Source organism: Talpa europaea, assembly GCF_964194135.1.
Source record: "Talpa europaea genome assembly, chromosome: 4".
Classification (NCBI taxonomy): domain Eukaryota; kingdom Metazoa; phylum Chordata; class Mammalia; order Eulipotyphla; family Talpidae; genus Talpa; species Talpa europaea.
Genome location: NC_140070.1, coordinates 92,823,019 through 92,847,368, shown reverse-complemented (window position 1 = coordinate 92,847,368; position 24,350 = coordinate 92,823,019). Strand labels below are relative to the sequence as shown.

Here is a 24,350-nt window from a genome sequence, read left to right as displayed (position 1 = left end):
GAGATTACACTCACAAAAGACGTTTCTTTAGAAGGAAGGCAGAGAGTGAAGGTAGGATAACAGGCATGTGTATCTGTTTACATCTCACAACTTCATCCCAGAACTTCTTTATCAAACTGAAACAAGTAATCGGGGTCAGAATTAGTAATCTCTAGATCTGTTCTGAGATTGGCCCTCAAGGTCTTTGCTTATTTATTCCCTCAGGAATAACCAAAGTTATGTTGGCTCAGCCAATACTCTGAAAGCCTTGTTACAGGACACAAAATTTTAATGAAAAGAATTTGGGCAGAAGTTCTTTGCCTTATAAATAAAAGATGCAATCTTTGTGTTTGCTGTAAATCTGATCTGTTTCTATGGAAAATTGGGCCCTTATAAAAATGGAATCAGCAGAAAAGGAAATAGGGCGGTAATGACTTGGTGTCATTTATCAAATCTGCATTTACTTTTGGCACAGTTGATGCAAAGAATCTCAGAAATATTTTTCTGAGTAATTTTTATTGGCCTGTCTCTGAGTCTGACTTTACCTCACTACTGCCATGTTTTCTGAAGTTTTGTGCATCCTTACAGTAAGATGGAAATATTAATCATCAGCTTTTTAGAAAAGGAGGAGGAGAAGGAAAATAGAGAAACATCAAATGAAATTTGGGTTTGAACAGAAGCAATTATGTAGCAATTTATTACTAAACTCTCCCAAAATGGATCAGAATACAGCTGATGTGCTAAAATGAAATCTGTGATGTAATAAGCATAATCTTTCCCAGCAGAACTCAAGTCATGGGGCCTCAGGTTTGCAAAGAGTTTCAAAATAATTTAAGCCAATCCCCTTCCTCAGTGCTTAAATACCCTCTTCGCACCACCTGCTCCAGACAAATAAACTGCCATTTTAACCCTGAGCAAGGGCCTGCCAAGAGAAAACACACAAAAACTGCTACTTCTTTCAGTTAACCTGTGATTCTCTTCACAATTATTAGAGCTTGTGTTTTTATATTAAAGTCAGATCTATTTTTCTTGTGTTCTTTAATTCATTCCTCTGTGCTAGGCACAGACAGGTATAGCACTACCAAGTTAGACACTGTCCACTATCTCTCAGAATTCATAACATAGCAGGGCCAACTTGACTTCACAATTAGAAATAGCGATGGTGCCTGACAGAGTGAGTCCTGTGGAAAACATCGATCAGGAGCTCTCAGTCTAGAGGCCAAGGAAGGCCTCCAGGAGGAAGTGATATTTCCTGAAGGATGAGGAGTAGTTAGCCAGGTCTGCTTAATTCTTCCTTCTTGGGGCCATGAAAGATAGACTTAAAGCCTTTCCAAATGACAGCCCCCAAGATATTTGAAGACAAGCTTTCTGTGTCTGTCCCCTCTTTTATATACTAATGTTCTATTGCTATTATTTTTTTTAAAGATTTTTTTATTTTATACAAGAACCGGGGTTCAGGCCAGATGCGCAGGTGAGTAATAGGATTCATGGGAGACAGAGCGGGGAGCAGAACAGGCAGACTGACGAAATACACTGCTGAGGGGAGCAGTGGGCAAGACAGGAGAGGTCTGCCGCGCGCCATTTGGGACCCTCACCGCTGGCCAGCCGGGATTGAACCAGCACTGCAGGGGCTGCTGACAGCTTGACAGCGCGGCACTCAACTGCCTGCGCCACCAGGGGAGGCCCACTATTGCTATTCTTTATTTGACATGACCTTAAAGAGGTCCACCATTTTAACATTAATACTTCATAAAGTTTATCACCTAGAAACAAAAATTCCAGGTGATACCTAAATGGCCTTGAATAAAATGAGTCCATCATCTCTTTTAAGTTGTTCTACTGATGGCTGAATATATTAGCTCTCAGTAAGCATATTATGGACCCTCAGTGTCTTCATTACCAATTAAAATTCTAAATGAAAGGATTTTATTCTTTTTTCTTTTGTTCTCGTTAAGCCACACCTCTCAGATTTTTTTTGTCCCCTGAGTGCTTTTGGACTCTAGTGTAAAGTCATACATTTATTCCTGTTAAGTTTTATCACCTTATCAGGTCCATCCTTTCAGATTATCAGGACCTTTTGGGAAATCTAAATGTTGACTTCCAACTAATGTGCTTTTTCCAAATATGTAAAGTTTGACCATTAATTTTTATGTGATTTCATTCACACCCTCTTGCACAGAACAGGGAAACCAAGCCTTTCCCCCTCTATTAATGACATCCACTGACGTATAACTAGGGCACTGGATGGACAATTAACCAATTACAGTCTTTCCAATTATGTTGTTACCTATCAATTTCTCAGTTTGTGTGTAATGTTGAAAGTGAGAGGTAATACTTGTTAGGTGCACAGTTTCTTTAAAAATTAGATAATGTTTTTTGGCCTGGCTTGGTCTGCTATGAGAAATACCATAAATAGGTTGCTTATGAACACCATCAATTTATTCCTTGCATATTTGGACACTGGGAATCCAAGATCAAGATGCTAGTGTGGTCAGCCTCTGGTGAGAGCCGCCTCTGGCTTGCTGTCAACTCTTCCTTGTTTCGTCATGTGTTAGTGAGAGTGAGCTTGCTTTCTGACCTCTTCTTACTCATGACTCCACCCTCAGGACCTAATTATATCCCAAAGGCCCCAGTCACCTGGGGAATTAGGTTTTGAATTATGAACTCATGGAGCCATTACACCTTAGTAACTTGGATAGGTGCTTATAGCAAAGTTTTGTTTTCCTCACGATGAATTTCTGCTAGCTATACACAGTGAGGAAGGCTTTTTAAATATTAAAAGGTGAGACTATGAGATGAGTTTATTCCATAATGTAGGTTGAAAAACAAGTAACATCTCTTTATTCTGCCTTTGAGGTTATAAATTTGGCATATTCTATTTCTGAAATACTCTGTTTTCAGTATTACATTTTATTCTATTTGAAAGGAATTTATTATGGTATTATGGACTGAATTGTATTTCCCCTGAATTCATATATTGTAATCCTATTCCCTAGTACCTTAGAATGTGGCTGTATATGGAGGTAGGGCCGTTGAAGAGGTTATTAAGTTAAAAAGAGGACATTAGGGCAGACCTTAATCCAGTCTGACTGGTGTCCTTCTATGAGGCAATATGGGTACACATGAGAGAGACTGAATGTGGGATTGAATGTGGCTGGAGAAACCACCATGTGGAGAGCACAGTAAGTTGGCTATCTGCAAGCCAAGGAGAGCAGCTTTGGTAGCAGTCAAATCGAGTGGGCACCATGCACTTGGACTTCCAGCCTCCAGATTGTGAAAAACTAAATTTCTATTTTTTAAGCCACCCTGTCTATGGTATTCTGTTATAGCAACCCTAGCAAACTAATATATGGGACATTGCAAAATTGAACAGAATTAAAGAGAGTATTAGAATGAGGCCTGTAAACCCATTATCCAACCTCAACAATTATCACTTTCTTGGGTGGTAAACTGGTTTTATCTACACTCCCACTTACTTGCCTGCAATTGGATCGTGAAGGGAATTTCAGACACTATAATGTAACTTAGTATGCATTTCTAAAAGAAAGAATTCCATTTAAAAACATGAGCATAGTATAAATGTGTGTAAAAATCCTCAATACTTTCTTAATACCATAAATAGTCTATTGTTTACATTTCTAGATTATCTCTTCTCGTAATTCATGGCTCCTCTTTCTTTGCCCCGTATTTCTCCTTTCTTTTGTTTGTTCTTGCAATTTATTTGTGGGAAAAACTGGGTTGGTTCTTTTGTAGTTTTCACACAGCCTAAAATTTCCTCACTATATTACTGGTTGTAGACAAATAGTTTCTTCCAGTTAGTTATTCTGTAAATTGATAGAATCTCACAGTGGCCAAATTCAGATGTTTTTGTTTGTTTGTTTGTTTGTTTGTTGTTCAAGATTCTTTACAAGTGGTAATGTGTCTTTCTGTTGGGAGCCACATATTTTCCAGTTGTCTCCCTTTTAATGAAGTGATTTTAGTGGTTAATAATCATTGTTAAGATCCCTTAGAAGTTCTATGGCCTTATATTCTAATTCCATCACATTTTCATCATCTTGTTAGCTCTAATACTTCTTTAAATTTTTTTTTTCATCTCCTACTTTATTACCTATGTTAGTTTGGGTAATTTTACAGTTTGACAGAAACAATAGTAAAACAATAGTAAAAGTATGTACTCTGCTTAACATCATTATTTCACGCTAGCTTCCAGCAAATAGCAGGATGGTTCAGGAGTTCATTAGATTGATTTCTGTTTTTCTTAAAAGTCACATTCTTAAAGTTTATTCATGTTCACTGCTCTCGCCTGGTAATTGAAATTACCACCATTGACAGCACTTATGCTTCCTTTCCTTTTTGACTGCACTTGTATTATCATCATGGTAATGACATTTTTTTTTTATATCTGCAATGAAGTTTCTTGCTAAAAAATCTCAGGATCTCAAATATATTGCAAATAAAATACTAAGAATTCTGGTATTTTTTCCTTCACCCAGAATTATATACACTGATTCTTAAAAATTTGATTTTTTCCTGCAATACTAGGAACAAGACCTAAAAACTATATTCATTAGTCTGCTTGTGTGTACTATAGTAAAGAAGAGGAAGTTATTTAATAGCTCTGAATTAAAACAACACAATCAGAACTAAACTTAAATTTTGCTAACAAAATAAATTTGAATCTTAAAAGTTTTAAGAATATTAAGTTAATCTGTGTAAAATCACCTGAGAAAAGTAAGGAGAGTCCGGGTAGAAGATGAACTATATACTAGCCTAGGTATTGGGAGAATTAGGTAATTGACCAGTCTATTTCCCATGAGAATACAGAATTCTTTATAACTATGCTTTATTTTTTTAAATTTTTAAAAAAGTTTTATTTATTTATTTATTTATTTATTTATTTATTTATACAAGAACCAGGGTACAGACCAGATGTGCGGGAGGGTGAGAGGATTCACCAGAGACAGATTGGGGAACAGAACAGGCAGACTGATGAAATACACTGCTGAGGGGAGCAGCGGGCACCACAGGAGAGGTCTGCCGTGCCCTGTGGGACCCTTGCAGGCCGGCCAAGGATTGAACCGGCGCTGCAGAGTCTGCAGACAGCTTTACAGTGCGGCGCTCAACCTCCTGTGCCACCAGGGGAGGCCCTATAACTCTGCTTTAGATTAGATTATTGTATCTGATACTGACTTCCACATTTTAGAGAGAGTTGGAAAAACTGGATTATAAAATAAGCAATGACAGTGACTAAATAATAATCTAAAAAGAGAAAGTGAAAATTACTGTTCCTACAGAAGGACTAGGAAGAACCTCACTTCCCTTGGTTTTGTTTTTGAAAGTTTGTCATCTTGAGACCTCTGTCCCTCCCCAGTACAAACTAATGTGGTTTTAACTGGAAGCCAGGAAACCCTAGAGGACTTCAGATTCTGAATAGGAGTCTTTGAAACCCTATCCACAAATAATTTTCTAAAATGGCATTATGCCACATGCGTATGCTACAGTTTTAAAAATATATGTTATTGTGGATAGTAGAATGTAAAGTCACACAAAAGTGTTATTCATATTTTATTTGTCATCATGCATTTATTTAAGTTGGGAGATGGTGTTTCTGAAATTTGTTTGCAGCTCAAGATAGCTCATGGGAAGCCGCTGATAGGGAATAAGAGAAAATGATGGCGCCTTTTGCCATGTGTAGTAATAAAGTTGATACTTAGGGTGAGTTGGGCTAACTCTGCGGATGCCCAGAGTTTTGCTGTGGAGCCTACTGAGTTCACAGTAGGGTGCAGATGTGAAGACATTCTGAATGCAGCTGGCAGCTGCTTCTGCCATTGACTACCAGTAACACTAGAGTGGCCAACCCCATTTCTACACCCCGTAGTCAAGACAAAGAACAGAGCTGTCGGCAGCTTCAGCAACCCCCACCAAAGACACCTTCTCTTGCTTTCCTTCAGTTCAAATAGAGTGCTTTGGTAAGTAAGAAAGAGAGAGGGATAACAAGTAGACTGCATCTCATATGCACTCAGACTCCACTCCTGGCATTTCTTCCTGATAAATGGTCTCATAATTCTCAACCATGTGCCGGCGTCACTATCAACTGATTGGAATTAGCATAGCCGTTGAAGCGGGAGTCTGTTGAGAATATGGAGGATAACCAATCACACCGAGCTTAGGAAAGGCCTAAGTCTGCCTTAGCTAAGAATGAGCAGCATAATGACAAATACACAATAGGAGGATGCATTATTGACAGTCTCCTGAGAATGGATACATAATTTCTATCTTAGGAGTTCTTTAAAAATGGAATATAATCTATTTAGATGCAGAACTACCTGAAGGCAGGGACCTGATTTAAATGCCTTCTGTATGGTGCTTTAAGTTCATAAACTCTTTTAGGTATCTTATTTTGATTGAAATTACCAAAGCTTCACCTTGGTAATTTATTATTGAATTCCATTACTTCATCCTTTGGCTAATTGATTCTCTGGATGTCATTCTACATTCTAGAAGCTACATCTTGCAGGGTGTTCCATGACTCCTGTTTTTAAGAGGAAAATCTAAATGCTTGAACTGCAAGTTATTGCAGTAATCCCCATTATTGTTTCCTGGTTTTAGGGAGCTCCTGAAATATTAATCAAATTAATTTAAAATTAGAAATCTTGAATAAAATAGTCTATACATAGCTAATAGTAAATTAAATTTTCAGAGTTATTCTGGAAATTAGAACTTTAATTCATGCAAATTAATCTGATGATTCTATTAATTTAACAAATTTTTTATTCAAACAAAAGTCTTAAGATAGGTTTTCTTTTATCATTTTTAATGTTACCTGTGTCATTTCCTGTTTACAAAAGTAAACTTAACTTTTAAGTAGAACACCTTGAAGATGTTGAAATAATATAATTTCACAATTAATAAACTTAGGTTTATCTACATAGCTGTCTTCATTGGTGGGGTGGGAAATTTAAGGTTTTTAATTTTAAAAACAAGTACTTTTTTCAAGTTTCAAAATTTTACTTCTTTTTTCTTAATTGACTTCTGAATGAAAGGGCAATTTAAAAACCTTAATTAAGGCAATTAACAGAAATTTCAGTTGTTAAAGCAATATATTAACAAAATCCATAATTATATGCCACTCCCTTACTAATGTCAATCCCAAACAATGAATTATTATTGATTTTTACTATTTCTTGCCAGACTGAAATAGATAAGAATTTTTGTCAGCTTCATTGAAGTATAATTGATACCCATTGTTAGAGTGCACAACATGATTTGAGATGCACATGCATTGTGAAATATTTACTCAACTAGCTAACATATCTGTAACTTCACATAGTTGCATGTTTGAGGAGTGAAAATTCTTAAGATCTATTTTTAACAAATTTCAAGTATCAAATCAATGTTATTGAATATCGTCAATGCTTGTATATTAGGCCCTCACTGCTTGCTTATCTTCTAACTGAAAGTTTGTATACTTGGACCATCATCTCCCTATCCCTGTCTCTCAACGCTGGTGTCAACCCCCATTCAACTTTAATTTTTAGATTCCACATAGAAGTGATATCATACAATATTATTTGTTCATGTTATTTGTAATTGTATCTGCCTCACATTTTCCTTATTGTTATTCTGTGGCTGTTTTATATCCTTCATATATTTTTTTTTTGAATTTCATAAGCATTGCCAGAACTGTTGGCCTGAACTCTCCTCCTGTCATGCACTGCTGAGTCAGGCTCCTTTTGGGGATTTTTTGCACTGGCATTTGTGATGTGTTCTTCTGTATCTTTATTTTTAATTCTATTGTGGATTTTTAATAGGGATAGATTTTCAGACTGTTGTTTCTGCACTTTGCAATATAGTTTGAAATTGGGAAGTGTGATGCCTCCAGCTTTGTTCCTTTCTCAGTTCAGCTTCGGGATTTTTTTGTGGTTCATACAGATTTTAGGATTTATTTTTATACTTCTGTGAAAATGCAATATGAATTTGCCTTGCATTGGCTCTGTAGATTTCTTTGAGTAATATGGACAATTAAAATATTACTGTGTACATAAATGAATTAAATTCCCCACATATGTATTATATAAAGAAAGTAGAAACTGATGTGATGTATTTCCTCATACTGCCTTCCCTTTGCCCAGCTTATTTATCCTCTTGCTCAAGTATCTACTTAGTCTTCAGGGGCCACTCCATGGACATTTGTTTTAATAATACTGCAAGCACAACAGCAAGCAAGGTTTGCATGTTGGAGTAGCTTCTATTTGAAGAAAAAAAGTTGTTTCAATTGACAGAGAAAAGCACTTCTGAACCTCCAGAGTAAAAAACTCTGATTTCTTTGCCCTGATGTCTGCCTTGAATAGGATAAGCTCTTCTATCAAACCTGATCATTAGGTGTTTAGGTTTATAAATGTTCACATTTCTGTCTTTGATAGCCAGTAATTTTTTGGTGTTATTTAGTCCTATCAGTAAATATTAAGCTCTGTATGCCAGCTACTGAAAAGAGTTCCTAAACATAACCACTGTCTTTAAGGATTTCATTCTGTAAAAAATAGGCATAAAATGAACTGAAATGTAGTGTATATGCTTTATGAGCTTTGTGATCACAGAGCAGGAATCACCCTACCCTTGAGGAGTCTGTACTTACATTTCTAACATCCTAGTAGCTTTACCACTTTAAAAATGTTTGTGTTGTAGTTCACAGTGGATACTTACTTTATAAGCTAGCTGCATTGTGTTAACTTTGCTTAGCTAATGTTTTCACAGAGAGACATTATTTCACCATCATATTATACCATACAACACCTTAATGAAGTGCTTTGTCAAGAGTAAGTAGCAGCAACATTTTTGAAGGTTGTTAGGTGCAGCATGCTGAGATCTGTATTGTGGACATGTGAAATTTTAAAGCATAGTTCCTCCTTTAAAAAGGTATGGTCTTCTTGATGAAGAAACATTTATTTCATTTCATTTTTTAAGATTTAATCTATTTGTATATCTTTTTATTGAAAAAACATTGCACTACACCATTATATAAGTTAAAGGTGTGCACCTTTGAGAATCAAGATCTGTAATACACTGTATTTACCCCTGCATGTAAAACATTAAAAAAATAATTTTAAAAAAAAAGGAAAAAAAAGTTTACCTCTGCAGATCAATAGAACAGCAATTTATTAAAGATTTATTTATTTACGCATACAAGAACTGAGGTCTAGGCCAGAGGTATAGGGTGGGTGGGGGGTGAGAGGATTCACCAGAGACAGAGTAGGGAGCAGAACAGGCAGACTGACTGAAATACACTGCTGAGGGGACCAACAGGCGGAACAGGAGAGGTCTGCTGTGCCATGTGGGTTAGCTACCTGGCTGGGGATTGAACTCATGTCGCAGTGACTGGCGATAACTTGATGGTGCTGAGACTTTAACTCCTGTGTCACTAGGGAGGTTCTAGAGCGGCAATTTAAGTTTCTGCAAGGTGCCGTATTTTTAATGTGCCTTCACATTTATTCTTTAAAATAACCTTGTAGGACAAGTTATTGTAAACACTTGTGACAGGAACTTTGTTTACCCTTTGCAGTGCGAGAGTGATGAGGCATACAACAGTCTTATTGCAGGTTTGCAAGGCAAGATTGGTACTTGAGCAGAAATTCTTGTGCCATTTATTGAAAGCATACAGGCTAGTAAAAGCTGATCATGCAACAGTGGTATGAGGAATAAGGTTGGGAGAGGGGAGAGAAACAAAGTTTTACAAGGAACAGACAAGGGGACATTGTGACCATACATCGAGAGACATTTGCATCAGCACAGTATCTATGTTGTCACAGGCAGAGTTGTTACAGGTAGTCCAGAGACTACCATGGAGATAGTCACATAATCAGGTCAATGGCAGCTGAGACTTTCCCGGACCTGCCTCATAATATGGGCTGTTCTCTGTAAGTGGTCAAGGAATGTTCTGCTATGATTTGCAGATGGCAAATATTTCACAGTTGTCCAGGAGTGCTCAGCTCATAGGAACCCACAAACACTCACATTATAGGTAGGAAAATTTAGTGAATTGGGGCTTCTCTGGTGGCTCAAGGGGTTAAGACACAACCTATGAAGTTATCAGCAGCCACTGCAGCACGAGTTCGATCCCCAGCTGGGGAGGAGACCCACATGGCACAGGAGAGTCAGACCTCTCCTGACTCTCCCACTGCTCCCCTCAGCAGTGTGTATTTCAGTCAATCTGCCTTTTCTGTTCCCCACTCTCTCTCTGGTGAATCCTCTCACCCTCCAGACCTCTGGCCTGTACCCCAGCTCTTATATGCATAAATAAATAAATCTTTTTTTAAAAAAAGATAAAGAAAATTTAGTGAATTTCCACAATTTTTACAACCTAATGGGTGATAGAGCCAGCATTTGAAGCCACCTGACTATAACCTACAGCACATGTTGGCGAAACATAGTAAGAGCTGAATAGTTCATGTGGAAATCAGAGGGATAGACCTCAAGTACCCTGTCTGGATACCAAAGAGTATTTTAGCATCTGGTGTGCAGAGGAGTGGTTTGTGAGCTGAGTAAAGAGCAGAAAACTTAAAAGTCTGGGTGGAGAAAAGCCCAAGAGTGAGTCCAACTGTTTGAGATTTTGTGAAGAAGCTAAGTAGGAGACCTGGGAAGGAGAGGACAGCTTCCAGCCTAATTGCTAAGTCCTTTCTGAAAGCTGAGTTCCTTTCCTGTTGTCCTTAAAGGCACATAGTTTTCTGTACCTAAATTTAAATAGGAATAAGAATGTGTAAGGGTGTTTATTTGTATTCTGTACAGGTTATAGTCACATGTTAAAGTTGTAGTAAGACTAGCCCTATTTATTTTATTTTCTAGTTATTTATTTTAGAATCTCACTTTTACATTGGGTATTGATGACATTGTAGGGTAAATGGATTGATCAGGCTTTTTGCACCACTAGCCTTTGTTGCTATCACTTGCAGCCTCATCGTGTTGATGCAGAAGGCACTTGGGAGTGTGGGGGCGGGGCATGCAGGTGTTCTGATTGTGGACACCTGGAGTATGGGTGTGCACACATGCATACTTGTGCACACCTGAGACTAGAGTTTAGGGATACAAAGGCTGCATTCCCCTGGGGCAGAGGGGCTCAAGTTGCTGTCTCTGTGCAGGCTTGTTTCCTCTGCTTACTATTAAAACCTGTGACGATGATATCAAGGGCTCCAAAATTCTCTGGTAAACTGTTAGAATCAATGGTGAACCTACCCAGTCTGGGATGGTTGCCCAACATTCATGTTCTACATCTCTGCATGTCAGGTCCTCCTTAGCTACATGTGGCTAGTGGTTAGCATATTGGACGGAACAGTAAGCATGCATTATTTAAAAAAAATTTCTAAAGTAGTACATGTACATGTAAACATATTAAAATGTACAGAGATTAAAAAAATAGAAAGTAAAAATATCTTCCTTTGCCTTCCATTCAGTGCTGTCCCTTTCTCCAGTGATATCCACCATGAAAACTTTCTTTGTATTCTTTCAGAAATAGCAAAAAGTAGCTCCATCAATGTTTCACATGTATATGCTTTTTATGAATTATAAAAGTGATTATACTAGATCTGCTGTTTTCGATCTTTTTTAATTAAAAAAGTCTGTCTTGGAGATCTTGATTCAATACATTGACTTGTAGCTCTTTGTTTTCAATGTTGCCATGTGTTCCCCTGGTTCCCTTGTTTGCGAATGGAATTTATCATTTCCTTATTTTAGGTTTATACACTGCTTTCGTTTATTATTTTTTGCTATTAAAACAGTATTGTAATATACATGGCCATTATTTTGTATGTTTGTAGGGAAGATTTCTAGCAATGCAATTGCTCAATCAAAGAATAAGAACACAGCTTCTTAAAGAGGGTCCTGAATGTTCCTCTCTTGCTATTTTCTAAGCAAGGAGGGAATGCAGAATCTGGGGCTATTGTGGAACATAAACAATAAAAAATGGAAGGAAAGGGAACCTGAGATAAAATAAAGGCAAAGAGACTGGCTGTGAGACAAAAATGATAAATATTTGTATCACTAGTCTTAAAGGTGACCTTTAAGTTTAATCAGTACAGTTCCTCCTGGGAGTATTTAAGCAAGAAGTTTTAAATGTCAATTTATAACAATAAAAGTTTATATTTTTAGAGCTACTTAAGTTTATACTTTTAGAGCTGTTTATAAAGATATTGTGTTTATAATGGTATTGTGTTCATAAAGACTATAAAGATATTGCATATTTGTCACATATAGTTTGGAAATATAATAAAGTAGAAAGCAGAAAATGAATTTCACCCATACTCCCCATACTCAAAAAAGAAACAATACTAGTATTTTAATTTGGTATTTATGTATATGAATTAATTTTTGCATGTTGAAATCTTGTGTTTATATCCGGGTTTTCCTTTGCTTAGCATTTTGATCTTGTTTTAATTTTCTTTAATTATTCTTTGCCTGCTTTCTTTATTTAGGTAACAGAAATCTAACATTGTTTTGGAATGAATTTGGGAACCAGAATAGCAGAGATGTCGAGAAATCTTTAGATTCTCTTCAGTGTCGAAGAAGACAAGCCATGGCCATCCCATTTATCATTCAGTGTGGTAAGTGTTAATTTCCATTATAACTAGCAAACATTTAGAGGTTTCTTAAATAGGCAAGTCACTAGGTTATGAAATGGGGCATGAGGAAAATAAAGGTGATAGGTAGGACATGATTCTTGCTTTCAAAGAGGTTATGATCTAGAAGAGGGGTTAAGATAAGCATGAAAATAATTGTAAATGTGCTATGTAAGTGAAATAGCTTCTTTGAGCATTAACAATAAGGGAGGAGGAGGAAACTGAGGCAGGGTTTCATGACAGAAGCAACCTTTGCCGTGATCTTGAAAATAGAATTTTGATAGGTAGACATGTATGTTAATATCACGTGTACACTTGATATGTATGTTAATATCTTGTGTACACCTCAGCTAAAAAATTTGCAGTAGAATAATAGAAGCCATCATTTTTTTCTATTTTAATACCTACCACTGTATTTAATATAAAGCAGGTATTTAGTGATTGACTACTGAATGAATGAAGAATAAATAATAAAAGGTAAAAATGTTAGGTTGGGTAAACACGTTAGAGGGTCTAGAATGCTAGGATAAGCATTTTATTCTGATATGCAATGTGGAGGCATTGAGAGTTTTTTAGTAAGAGAATAAACTTCTTTGAAGCATTGAGTGCTTAATGTGTCTCTGATACATCTTCTAGCCACTATACAAAGAAGTAGACATTTGCAAGGAAGCCACTGTCCAGTGGATGAGACAGATAAGCAAATAAAAATATGCTATACTATGTAAAATGCTATAGTTATTTATGCACCTCTCCAACCTTGAAACTGGTGTTCTCCAAAGAGGACCTAACTGGTCAGATGGAACTTACAGTAAGGTTGCTCTGGTAGCACTGTCAAAGATGATTTGGAGGAGAGTTAGAGCAAAGGGAGGATTACTCAGAAGACACTTGTATAATCTAAGATCCAGGTGAGAAATTATAAATGTCTAAAGAAATGCACAGTAGGGAGATTTAAGGTAACATTTACGATATTTAGAAGGTATGATTGAGGAGATTAATGACTGTATACAACAACCTATTGGGTGTTAATGATAATGGCTAAACATTATAGCTGTGTTTTTGATGTGTTACAGGTACCTCCAGAATCCAATCTCCAGTACCTGAGAGTTGTATGAAATGGAACAAATTTAACTTTTCTAAACCTCAGTTGCCTTATTTATAAAATGAGTTAGTGTTTGTAGCCACATCATACAAGTTTTGTATGAATTAACACATGTCAAGTTTGTATGAATTAACACATGTAAAGTTTACTAAATGTATTTAGTCAGGGTTATCCAGAGAAAGAGAGAATCTGTAGGATAGACAGACAGATGTATGATATATAAATTGATGGATATTTATTATTCCATTTTCAAATAAATATCCAATGTATATGATATATTGTATGTAATGTATATTATGTGTATTATAAGAAATTGACACACATGATTACAAAAACTAGTAAGTCCCAACATGTTCTTCAGTCAGTCAGTTGGAGACCCAGGAGAGTCTATGGTTGATTCTATTTTGAGTCTAAACCTGTGAGAACCAGGATACCCAATGATGTAGTTCCACTATGTCTCCTAACAACTTGAAACGCAGCAGGAGTTGATGTTTCAGTTTCAGTCTGAAGACAGGAAAAAAAAAAAGAGAGACAGAAGTTGTTTCTTCTTGCTCACAGGAGGGTTAACCATTTTTTCCCCCTATTCAGATGTTCAGCTGATTGGATGAGGCCCTCCCACATTAGGGAGTGCAATCTGGTTTACTCAGATCACTAACTCATGTTAATCTCATTCCAAACATCCTCACAGACACACCAGAAGGATGTTTGATCAAATATCTTGGCACCCCATGGCCCAGTCAAATTGACACATAATTTTTTTATGAATTATTTTATTTTATATAATTCTTGCATCATTTTTCATTTTTGCATAATGTATGCATTTTCATTTTGGTTATATTCCCCATACAATTCCCACCCCCCTTTTATGACCCTAATCCCTCTTCTTGTCCCCCCCGCCCCCCACTGTAGTGTGTCTCTAGTCTATGGTTGCTAGTTGATTTTGATTTTTACTTTATTGCAATTAGTCTTTTTCCTGGTCCCTTATTTAGATTTTCCAAATTGCTGCTATGAGTGAGACCATCCAGTATTTTTCTTTTTCTTTCTGGCTTATTTTGCTGAGCATGATCCCTTCCAATTCCATCCATGTTGCTGCAAACCTCATATGTTCATCTTTTTTGAATGCTGAGTAATATTCCATGGTGTTTATGTACCACATCTTCTTGATCCAGTCATCTATTTTTGGGCATTTGGGTTGTTTCCATAGCTTAGCTATTGTAAATAGTGCTGCTGTAAACATAGGGGTGCAGGTACCCTTTGGAATTAATGTTTCTGTATCCTTTGAGTAAACACCTAGGAGTGGAGTTGCTGGATCATATGGAAGCTCTATGTTTAGTAGGTCAAGAAATCTCCACACAGCTTTCCATAGTGTTTGGACCATTTTGCACTCCCACCAGCAGTGCAGGAGAGTTCCTTTTTCTCCACATCCTCACCAACATTTGTTGTTGCTAGTTTTTTTAATATGTGCCATTTTCACTAGTGTAAGATGGTATCTCTTGGTAGTTTTGATTTGCATTTCCCTGATTACAAGTGATGTTGAACATTTTTTCATATGCCTGTTGGCCATTTGCATTTCCTCTTTGGAGAAGTTTCTTTTTAGCTCTTCTGCCCGTTTTTGGACTGGATTATTTTCTTTGTTTTTTTTTTTGAGTCTCATCAGCTCTTTGTAGATTTTTGTGATCAGTCCTTTATCATTAGTGTTGTGTGCAAAAATGTTCTCCCAGTCAGTGGGATTTCTCTTTGTTTTGGTTATTGTCTCTTTTGCCGTACAGAACTCTTTAATATGATGTGGTCCCAGCTGTTTATCTTTGCGTTCACTATCACTGCTTTGGGTGATGTGAAATTGACAAATAATTAACCATCACAGATAAGATCTCATAATGTTGGTCATTATCATCATTATTACTATGTCATTTAGTCCTCAATAATTCTTTTATGTAAGTACTAATATTTATCTTTTTATAGATCACATACTATAAAAAGTATCATCATGGGTGATATGCAAGATAATAGAGAAAGTGGTGGAATTATTCAGGTTTTAAATACAGTGCAAATTGCCTCCATTTTAGATAAACAGATGCATTTACCTTATAGTCCTTAACAGTGTGTCTGAGGGAATCCATGACTAAAGTTAAGGACAAACTGGAGGGAGGAGAGTTCCATGGTCCCAACGCAAGGAAGGACTGAAAGGGAAAAAGGAAAAAGAAATCAGAAACCACAGGCATGAAAGTAGAGTAAGAGCAGAAAGAAAAGAGTAGGAAAAAAAAGAACAGTGTAAATGCTTCAGAGAGCTTGATTGTCCTTGTTATGTTAGTCATTTTTGGAGATGAGAAGTAATGTATTGTCAGCAGATAGATAATAGGTAAGAGATAATGAAAGAGGTGAGTCATTTAATTCTTTTTTTTTTTTCCTATTGGAGGTCTTCATGTGGTGTAAGTGCAGATAGATTGAGATCTGTTCAGATTCTTTGGACTGAAAGTAGCAGAAACCAACTAAGAAGAACTTAATAATAATTTTATTATTTATTAATTTATAATTAATTACCTTTAACCTGTAGGTAATAATAATACTTTATTGGTGGGTCCCTGGAGTTCATAGAATCCTAGACTACTTACGCCATCAAATATAATGATATGTGATCAAGAACTTATTCATCTTTTGATCAAAAAAATACCTTATGCTTTTGCTTTGTCCAACTTGACATATCACTATGACACATTGACTTCTGATGTGGTATTTTCATGTGCAATTTTGTTTTGATATCAGATCTTTGCCTGAAATGGAGAGTCTTGCCTTCCTCTACTAATTATTTGGAAAAAGAATTTCTTGACATCTGGATTTGTGCTAATAATCCTAACCTCTTGGAAAACAGGTAGTTTTGAATAGTTCTCTAAAATTCTTTATTCAGTTTTAATTCCTAACATGCATATGAATAAAACTAAGACATATCAGATATATGCAGACCTAAGCTGCATCCCCAACCATTTGTAGCCCCTTTTCACTGGTGGGAAATATTTTGTTAGTATTATTTTCCAACAAGATAAAGGAGTGGTGGATGTCACTGTTTGCAAACATTGGGGTGTGCAGCTCAGCACTGCCACTGGCCGGAGACTGTGGTCCAGCATGAAGTTCTGTCCTCCAGTTCACTTTCATACAACATACAACCTTATCATAAAGGCATCGTATTCAGAGGGTGTCCCAAGGGGCATTAAACTGTTAGAGCATGCGCTTTTTCTGTTTAATTCATGTATTGATTTCATTGTTTAGTGCTCATGAAGAAAGAAGTTCAGAGTAAAAGAGGAAAAAAAAGACAGATTAAATATTGATGAATGTCAATGTTATTACAAGCCCTTTCAGGCTTATATTCTTTCCCAAGGGCTGGGGGGAGTTACTATTCCCCTATAACAGAGTCACCCCTAAGTCAAGCATTGCTTCTCTGTGGAGTTTGTTCTAAGTTCCTTGACCTGGATATGTAGATCAATATTGCTAATACACACATTAGGGTAATAACTTCTGTTTGGTTATTTTTATCCATTTACCAAGAATACACCAGAACAAATATTTTCAAAAAGTGAAGAAGAAAATATTCAAGAACTGCCATTTTTCAATCTCTTCCACCTCGAGTCCCCAGATTAATCATATGTATAGACTAAAGAAAGATATCAGAAGGGGTAAGGGCTCTAAGATTTCACATGACAGAATCTCCCCTTCTCAGTTTGCAAGTAAACCTGTTTTCTTTTTCAAAATAAAATGTGTATCGGGCCTCAAATATATAAATAAATACAGAGCTGTCTTGATCGAAATGGAGACTGGGACTCAGGTCCAAAGGTATCTGCTTCTCATTTCTGTTTCCACTGATTACAAATACTGATCTAGTCTCAGTTATTCATTTCAGGAAAATGGGATTTCAAGCCCAGTAGGGGCTAAGAACCCTGTTCATGTGGCCAAGTTCTTTGGACTCGTAACTTGATACCAGCAGTCACTTGGAACTTAAGTATCTCACACATTAGATCAAAGTGTTTCAATAATTTAATAATACTGTTATTATTATTATTACTGTTGTTATCAGTTTCAATATTAATTCAATATTAATACTGTTGTTATCAGTTTCAATAGTTTAATAATACTGTTCACTTACTGTGAGCTGAGAATCTTTCATGCATCAAAGGATTGTGTTTAGGGGTGGGTCAACTGGGTTTGACACCTGGCTCCATTTACTGTGAAACCTTGAATTGAGTTTAATAATAGTACCTTGATCTTTAGGTGCAGCTGAGCCCCTGCTAAATCCTGGTTGGGGCGGGGGGGCACTGATATAAGCCATGAATAATTAGGTCCCTCTCCCATAAATCTAACCATATGTCCTGTGATTTTACATCAGTCTTAGGCACTGTCAGACCCACAGAACTAGAAATCTGTCCTCTACAGTTTCCCTTATATCCAGTTTGCCATTGCCTTTAAATGATATACTCACCCTCTTCTCCTTGAAAAGTGGTTGTGCCATTACAGAGCTGTGTAAAATTAGTTTCAAAGCTGCACTAATTCTGTCTGTTTAAACCTTGAAAAGAGTGCCACTTTTGACAACAGGCAAGATAAATTTAGCCATGTTGACAGAAAACTGATGGACCTTAAAATCCAGAAACCAAAAGTCATCTTGTATTTATAATTTTCTTAAGTCCTTGATTCTTTAAATACAATGACATAATATTGACCATCTGTATTTCATTTCCACTGAAATGATCATCACACCAAAAAAAAAAAAATATGCTAAAAGTGGCAGCAGAGATTAGGGGAGATAGAAAGAAAAAGTGTTAGCTCAGTTTCAATAGTTTAATAATAGTAAATTGTGGTGGTCACCAGGGAAAAAGTGGTCACCAGGGAAGTCACTTGGGAGCTGAGACTTCCTTTATGGAGATCAGTAGCAGCAATGATGATTCCTAGGGGGAGAAATCCATTTCATGACCTTGCTCAGTCCCTGTGATTCATTATAATGGGATGGGTCTGAAATATTTTCAGACTGAAATAATTATTGTTGGGCATGTACCTGATACATATGTGCTATTGGCTTGGGGCAGAATCATGTTAAAATAGTTCATTGAAGTGATGAAACATGGTGTACAGTTATTAGGCAACAATCAGTGAATACAAGTACAGAGTAGGGAGGCTAGAAGTGATTTTGTCTGTATTTACAGAAAATATACTTACTGTCAGCCATTAATTGCCTTTTGTTAAATGCCAGTGAACAACATTTGAATGAACAATGCCTATGTCAACAAAACTTGGGCAGTTAACAAAATAGCAGTTCTCCCTTACATGGAAATTACATATGCTAACTCATTTCATCTTTCAGTAACCCTGTGAGCTTTCTCCATTTCTTCAATGAGAACAGAGCAGGGCTAAGAGAGTTGTCCTTGATTTGCCCAGGATTCTTTCCTAAATGTGATACTTGAAGCCAAGCATTTTGATATAAAACCTGTACTCTTTTCACCTTACCACCTTTGCTTTCTGAAATCATCCATTTACATTTAGGAAACTCAATTTCAGCTAAATACTTATGGTGACAAAATACATGATTTTAAAAATGGTAGTATTCAGGGTTGGTGACCCAGTCGGGTAAAATGAAGCCATTCTTTCTCAAACCACTGAAGCTTTTTTTTGTTTTCCACTTTAAGCACAGAGGGAGGCTAGCCAGTTTTATCACAGCAGCCAAAAAATAGGTATCAATAAGCTTCCATTACATTCACACTGCATTTATCTACACTGAAAATGTGGATCAGCAGCAGGATAAAAATGATGCCTATCATTTGACTGAAACAAAAAAGTCTGACCTTTGCAAAAGATGTTTAAAAAAGTCCTGGAAGTTTTATTATATATTAAAATTTAATTTGTTTATGACAATAAAGAGAATAAAGACAATGGGATGGACTGCATTTTAATAAAAACTTCAGATTCTCATTTCTGATTAAAAACTTACTGCTGCCTCAAGGTTATCCTTTCAAAAAGAAACCTGTGTAGATTTTACGCTATGGAAATCTTCAAATGAATACTGCAGGTGACTGTATCCAGGAAGTGTTCCCGCTTTTATGTACCACCTTTTTTTTTTTTAAATAACAATAACAACAAATACCAGGTGTGGGTGGAATTAAGTGTTTTTGCACAGTAGTGCTTGAATTTGATTGTAGGTCCTTACTCTTGTCTATTGGTAGGGGGCAAGAAAAATAGAAATAATGGATATATCTGCTTCACTTTTCCTGTACTGCATCAGATGGGAGAAAGCCTTTTATTCTCAACCTCCTTCTCCCTTTCCTAGCTAACACACATTTTCTACAAACTGTGTCCCTTCCATCTCTTTTCGTATGTATCAGTAATAGGAAAAGTCTTGTAAAAAGTAGATTCTAGGAAATGATCTCAGCGTTGGCCCTCCTGCCACACATCCCAGTGTACCCCTGAATCAAAATCATGCCTAGTGGAGTTGAGCTTGAATCCCTGCTGAGTCTCCTGTACCAAGGTGAACAACAAAATAGCTCAATTTTTCAATAATTTGGCTAACTTAACTCAGAACACAGCTGCAAAAACAAAAGTAGGGGGAAAAGACCTCAAACTTTCCATATCTAATGTTGCAAAAGTCACTAGTATTTCTTGTCATTATAAGGAGTGATCCTAAATGTTTAGTAGTAATGACATAAGTTTCTGTACCTAAAAAGAAGAACATTTTGCCAAAGACCTCATTTCATGATGCAGGATAAATGAAGCAGTAAGATATTGAATATTCTCCCACTTTGCTAAAATGTGGTATCCTCCACATTTTTCATTAAATTCTTTTCTATACACATTGGAGATTTAAGGTACCAAAAATCATCAAAACAATGATCTTTCTTTGTATTCGAATTTTAGATATAAGATAGAGTAATACCTAGGAGAAGTAAATCATCTTCTCCAGAGGGTAAATAGTTTCCTGCTTCCTCCTGACGTTATCTCTTGTACATGTTTACTATGAAGTTGTCATCAGACAGAACGTTTACCTTCCATCCCCCTGGGCACCATGAACACAGTGTTACCATCAAAAAATGAGAAAGAGAAGCAGCTCCGAGATTCAGTCCAAAGGTATCACAATCGACTGGCAGAACAGCAACCACAGGTGAGCTGTTAGTAATTCTTTCCAGGATCTACCCTGACTCTTGAGCTGTTGGTTTCATGTGTGCAGATCAGCTAAGTGGTTTATCCAAATAAAATGCATAGTCTCTTTTTTCCAGCCTTCTTTGTCACTTCCTTTTAACTTTGTATCCAGGGACTGTCCTAGAAGTGAGCAAAGTGCTTCAGGGGTCCAGGAAGGGGAGAGAGTGCTTTAAAGTATACTGTACATACTGGCTATCTCATTCATGTGTGCAGCAGTGCAATGTGAGGAATGGGGGAATTTCCCTTCTGTGGTTGCACTTAAAGCCTCATAGAAGTCAGCCAGAACATCATAGGTCACAAGGTCAAGTTTAGAATACAGGTCTGTGTGACTGCAAAGCTCTTTTCATTTTCTTTAGATTTCTTCCCTGAATGTGCATTTTCTTTAATTGTATTATTATTTTTTTTTATTCTGGAAACATTGGTATATAACACTATACTATTTAGGGATGTAGGTTCACACCTCTTCAGATGTGTATTACCATGAGAGTGAATTTTTGAGGTAAAGAGTTATTTTTTTTAAAAAATGTTAGCACAGTAATACGGAATGCAGTCATATTTATTTGTTAAGAAAAATTCAATAGATAAAATATTATCATCAGTAAATGCAGATACCCATAACAATTTCACATGAAAGGAAAAGTGGCGTGCAGAAATAATCTCTCAACTAAGAAAGTAATTAGACCTCTGTTTATGGCTTTACACCCCAAATTCATGTTGCATTTGTGTAACCTGTCAGCTTCCTCAAACAGATCTTGAAGAAGTAGGCAGCATATGCTCAAATGGGTTGGCTCTTCTGTGATGTCAGGGGAAATGCTCACTCAAATGGGAGAGTCCCAATCCGAGATGACCCCAGACTTAACATCTAACTTTACTTGTGTTCCTGGGCTGTTGGAAGACACTTTCTTTTCTACCCCAGATTCCCCTTCTTACCTCTCTACTCTTGGTGTCAAGGTCTGTCATGCAAGTAAACTACTAGTTGGAATCACAACCCCCACCTTTTAGCTTTGGATGAAATATTCCCCATATACCAAAAACAGCTCAATTTCCTACAGATTTTTATTTTTTTAATTTTTTTTATTTTTTAAAGATTTATTTATTTATTTATACAAGCACGGGTACAGTCAGAAGCGCAGGAGGGTGAGAGAATTCACCAGAGCCAGAGCGGGGAGCAGAGCAGGCAGAAGGACCGAGGTACACTGCTGAGGGGAGCAGCGGGCGGCAGGAGAGGTCTGCGCACCATGTGGGACCCTCCTCTGGTGGCCGGGGAGCAGCCGGGAATCGAACTGGCGCTGCAGAGGCTGCGGGCAGCTTCGCAACCCAGCGCTCAACTGCTGCGCCACCGGGAGGCCCTCCTACAGATTTTTAGAGTCTATAGTTGTAGGTTTGACAGAGATTGGAGATAGGTATCACTGTGGATATTTTAATAAACAGTTAAAGGCAATGATGGATCTTTACAAAGTTGAATATGTTCATTTGTTTTGCTTAGCACTCCCTGTAGCCTTATGAAGGCATACTACACACCATGAAGTGATTTTATCTATGTTGTAGCCTCTGTATGTTTTTTATTTCCTATGAGGTCTCAGTTGACTCTTGGATAGTAATAGTGCCAATCACAAAGTCTTAATTATCTTTTTGTTTGTTTTGGATTGGGTGTTTCTTTTATCACTGAGGTAAAGATTTTAGTGGTAACTGGTAAAAGATTTTAATGGTAATCTATCACTGAGTAATAGATTTGTGCCATCACTTCTGCTTTTTCTTTCTTTTTGATAGTTGATTTTTTCATAAAAAATCGACCTAGATTTATAGGTTCAGTCTGTTTCAAATAGAAACAAAGAAGTTCAGCAGTATGTAAGCAGAGACCTACTTCCATCAATTCAAAAGTCATAAGAATACTAAATATCTCCCATACCCCATTTGTGAATGAAAATAACCTTAGCATCTTTTTTTTTAAAGTTTAAACTCTTAGATTTCATTTCTTTATTTTAATTATTTTTCTGATCCATGAACAATGGATGTCTTTCCATTTCTTTGTATCTTCTATTTCTTTTTTTAAATTTTATTTTTATATTCCCCATACAATTGCAGCCCCCTTATTTTGACCCCAATTCCTCCTTTCCCCGCCCCCCACCCCCCATAGTATGTCTCTGGTTCATAGTTGTTTGTTGATTTTGATATTATCTTATAGTTATGCTTTTTCATCATCCCCTATTTAGGTTTTCTAGATTCCTGCTATGAGTGAGACCATCCGGTATTTTTCTTTTTCTTTCTGGCTTATTTCGCTGAGCATGATCCCTTCCAGCGCCATCCATGTTGCTGCAAATTGCATGTGTTTATCTTTTTTGAATGCTGAGTAATATTCCATGGTGTATATGGACCACATCTTCTTGATCCAGTCATCTATTTTTGGGCATTTGGGTTGTTTCCAAAGCTTAGCTGTTGTAAATAGTGCTGCTGTAAACATAGGGGTGCAGGTGCTCTTTGGAATTGATGTTTCTGTGTCCTTTGGGTAAATACCTAGGAGTGGAATTGCTGGATCATATGGAAGCTCTATGTTTAGTAGGTCCAGAAATCTCCACACAGCTCTCCATAGTGGTTGGACCATTTTGCACTCCCACCAGCAGTGCAGGAGAGTTCCTTTTTTCTCCACAACCTTGCCAACATTTGTTGTTGCTAGTTTTTTTAATATGTGTCTTTGTATCTTCTATTTCTTTTAACTATGTTTTATAGTTTTCCTTGTATATGTCTTTCATCTCCTTTGAAGTTTATTCCCAGGTATTTAATTTTTGGGGGTACAATTGTAAATGGAATGTTTTTCTCAATTTCTCCTCTTCAGACTGAGTGTTTGCATATAGAAAGGCTACTGATTTTTGTGCATTGATTTTATAACCTGCTACTTTACTAAACTGGTTTATTGTTTTTCCATGGATAATCCTAGCATCTTTAATATACTTCCAGCACTCAGTGGTCATCAAGGAAAGCTTTGATTAGGGTTCACATCATCACAAGCAACCAATTAATTTTGAGGTGTTTGCTCACCCTCCACTGAACCTCCCATATCAGTGCCCTTTAGAGAGAAAGTGTAACCCTAAAGTCATATAGACATGTAAAAGACAAACACATATAATAAGGATAAAGAAATAAAAAAATATGAGGTAGTCAATGAGTCCATAATTGCCCTTGGGTCCATTCTGTGCTGGACACTGTGGCCAATGTAGTGTAAGAGTAGATTGTAAACTCTATGAGTGCAGGGATAGTGGTAGTGTTGTCTATTGTGAATTTATACTACTTAAAATTATGCCTGGTATTAAAATTATGTAATATTGGTATTAAAATTATGTAATAGGTATTAAATTATGCCTGGTATTAAAATTATGTAATAGGTATTCAACAGTTGTTGAATCAACCTATAAAATATTCCCTCAGAAAATATACAGCTCTTTGTGGATTGAATCTAACAGCTTTTTAAAAATTAACTACCACTATAAAACAATGCTAGT

At 36.7% G+C, this 24,350-nt stretch overlaps 1 protein-coding gene across 1 annotated transcript in view; it reads left to right on the top strand.

Annotated features, from left to right (window-relative positions):
- The window catches only part of MORC1 (MORC family CW-type zinc finger 1), a gene marked incomplete at both ends in the record, with an annotated part of 136,048 nt that overhangs the window by 59,694 nt on the left and 52,004 nt on the right, over positions 1-24,350 (top strand). The window contains 3 exons of the mRNA XM_084232652.1: positions 12,441-12,569; positions 16,447-16,552; positions 20,677-20,815. Coding sequence (XP_084088778.1) covers positions 12,441-12,569; positions 16,447-16,552; positions 20,677-20,815 — 374 coding nt within the window. The remainder of the gene's footprint in view (positions 1-12,440; positions 12,570-16,446; positions 16,553-20,676; positions 20,816-24,350) is intronic.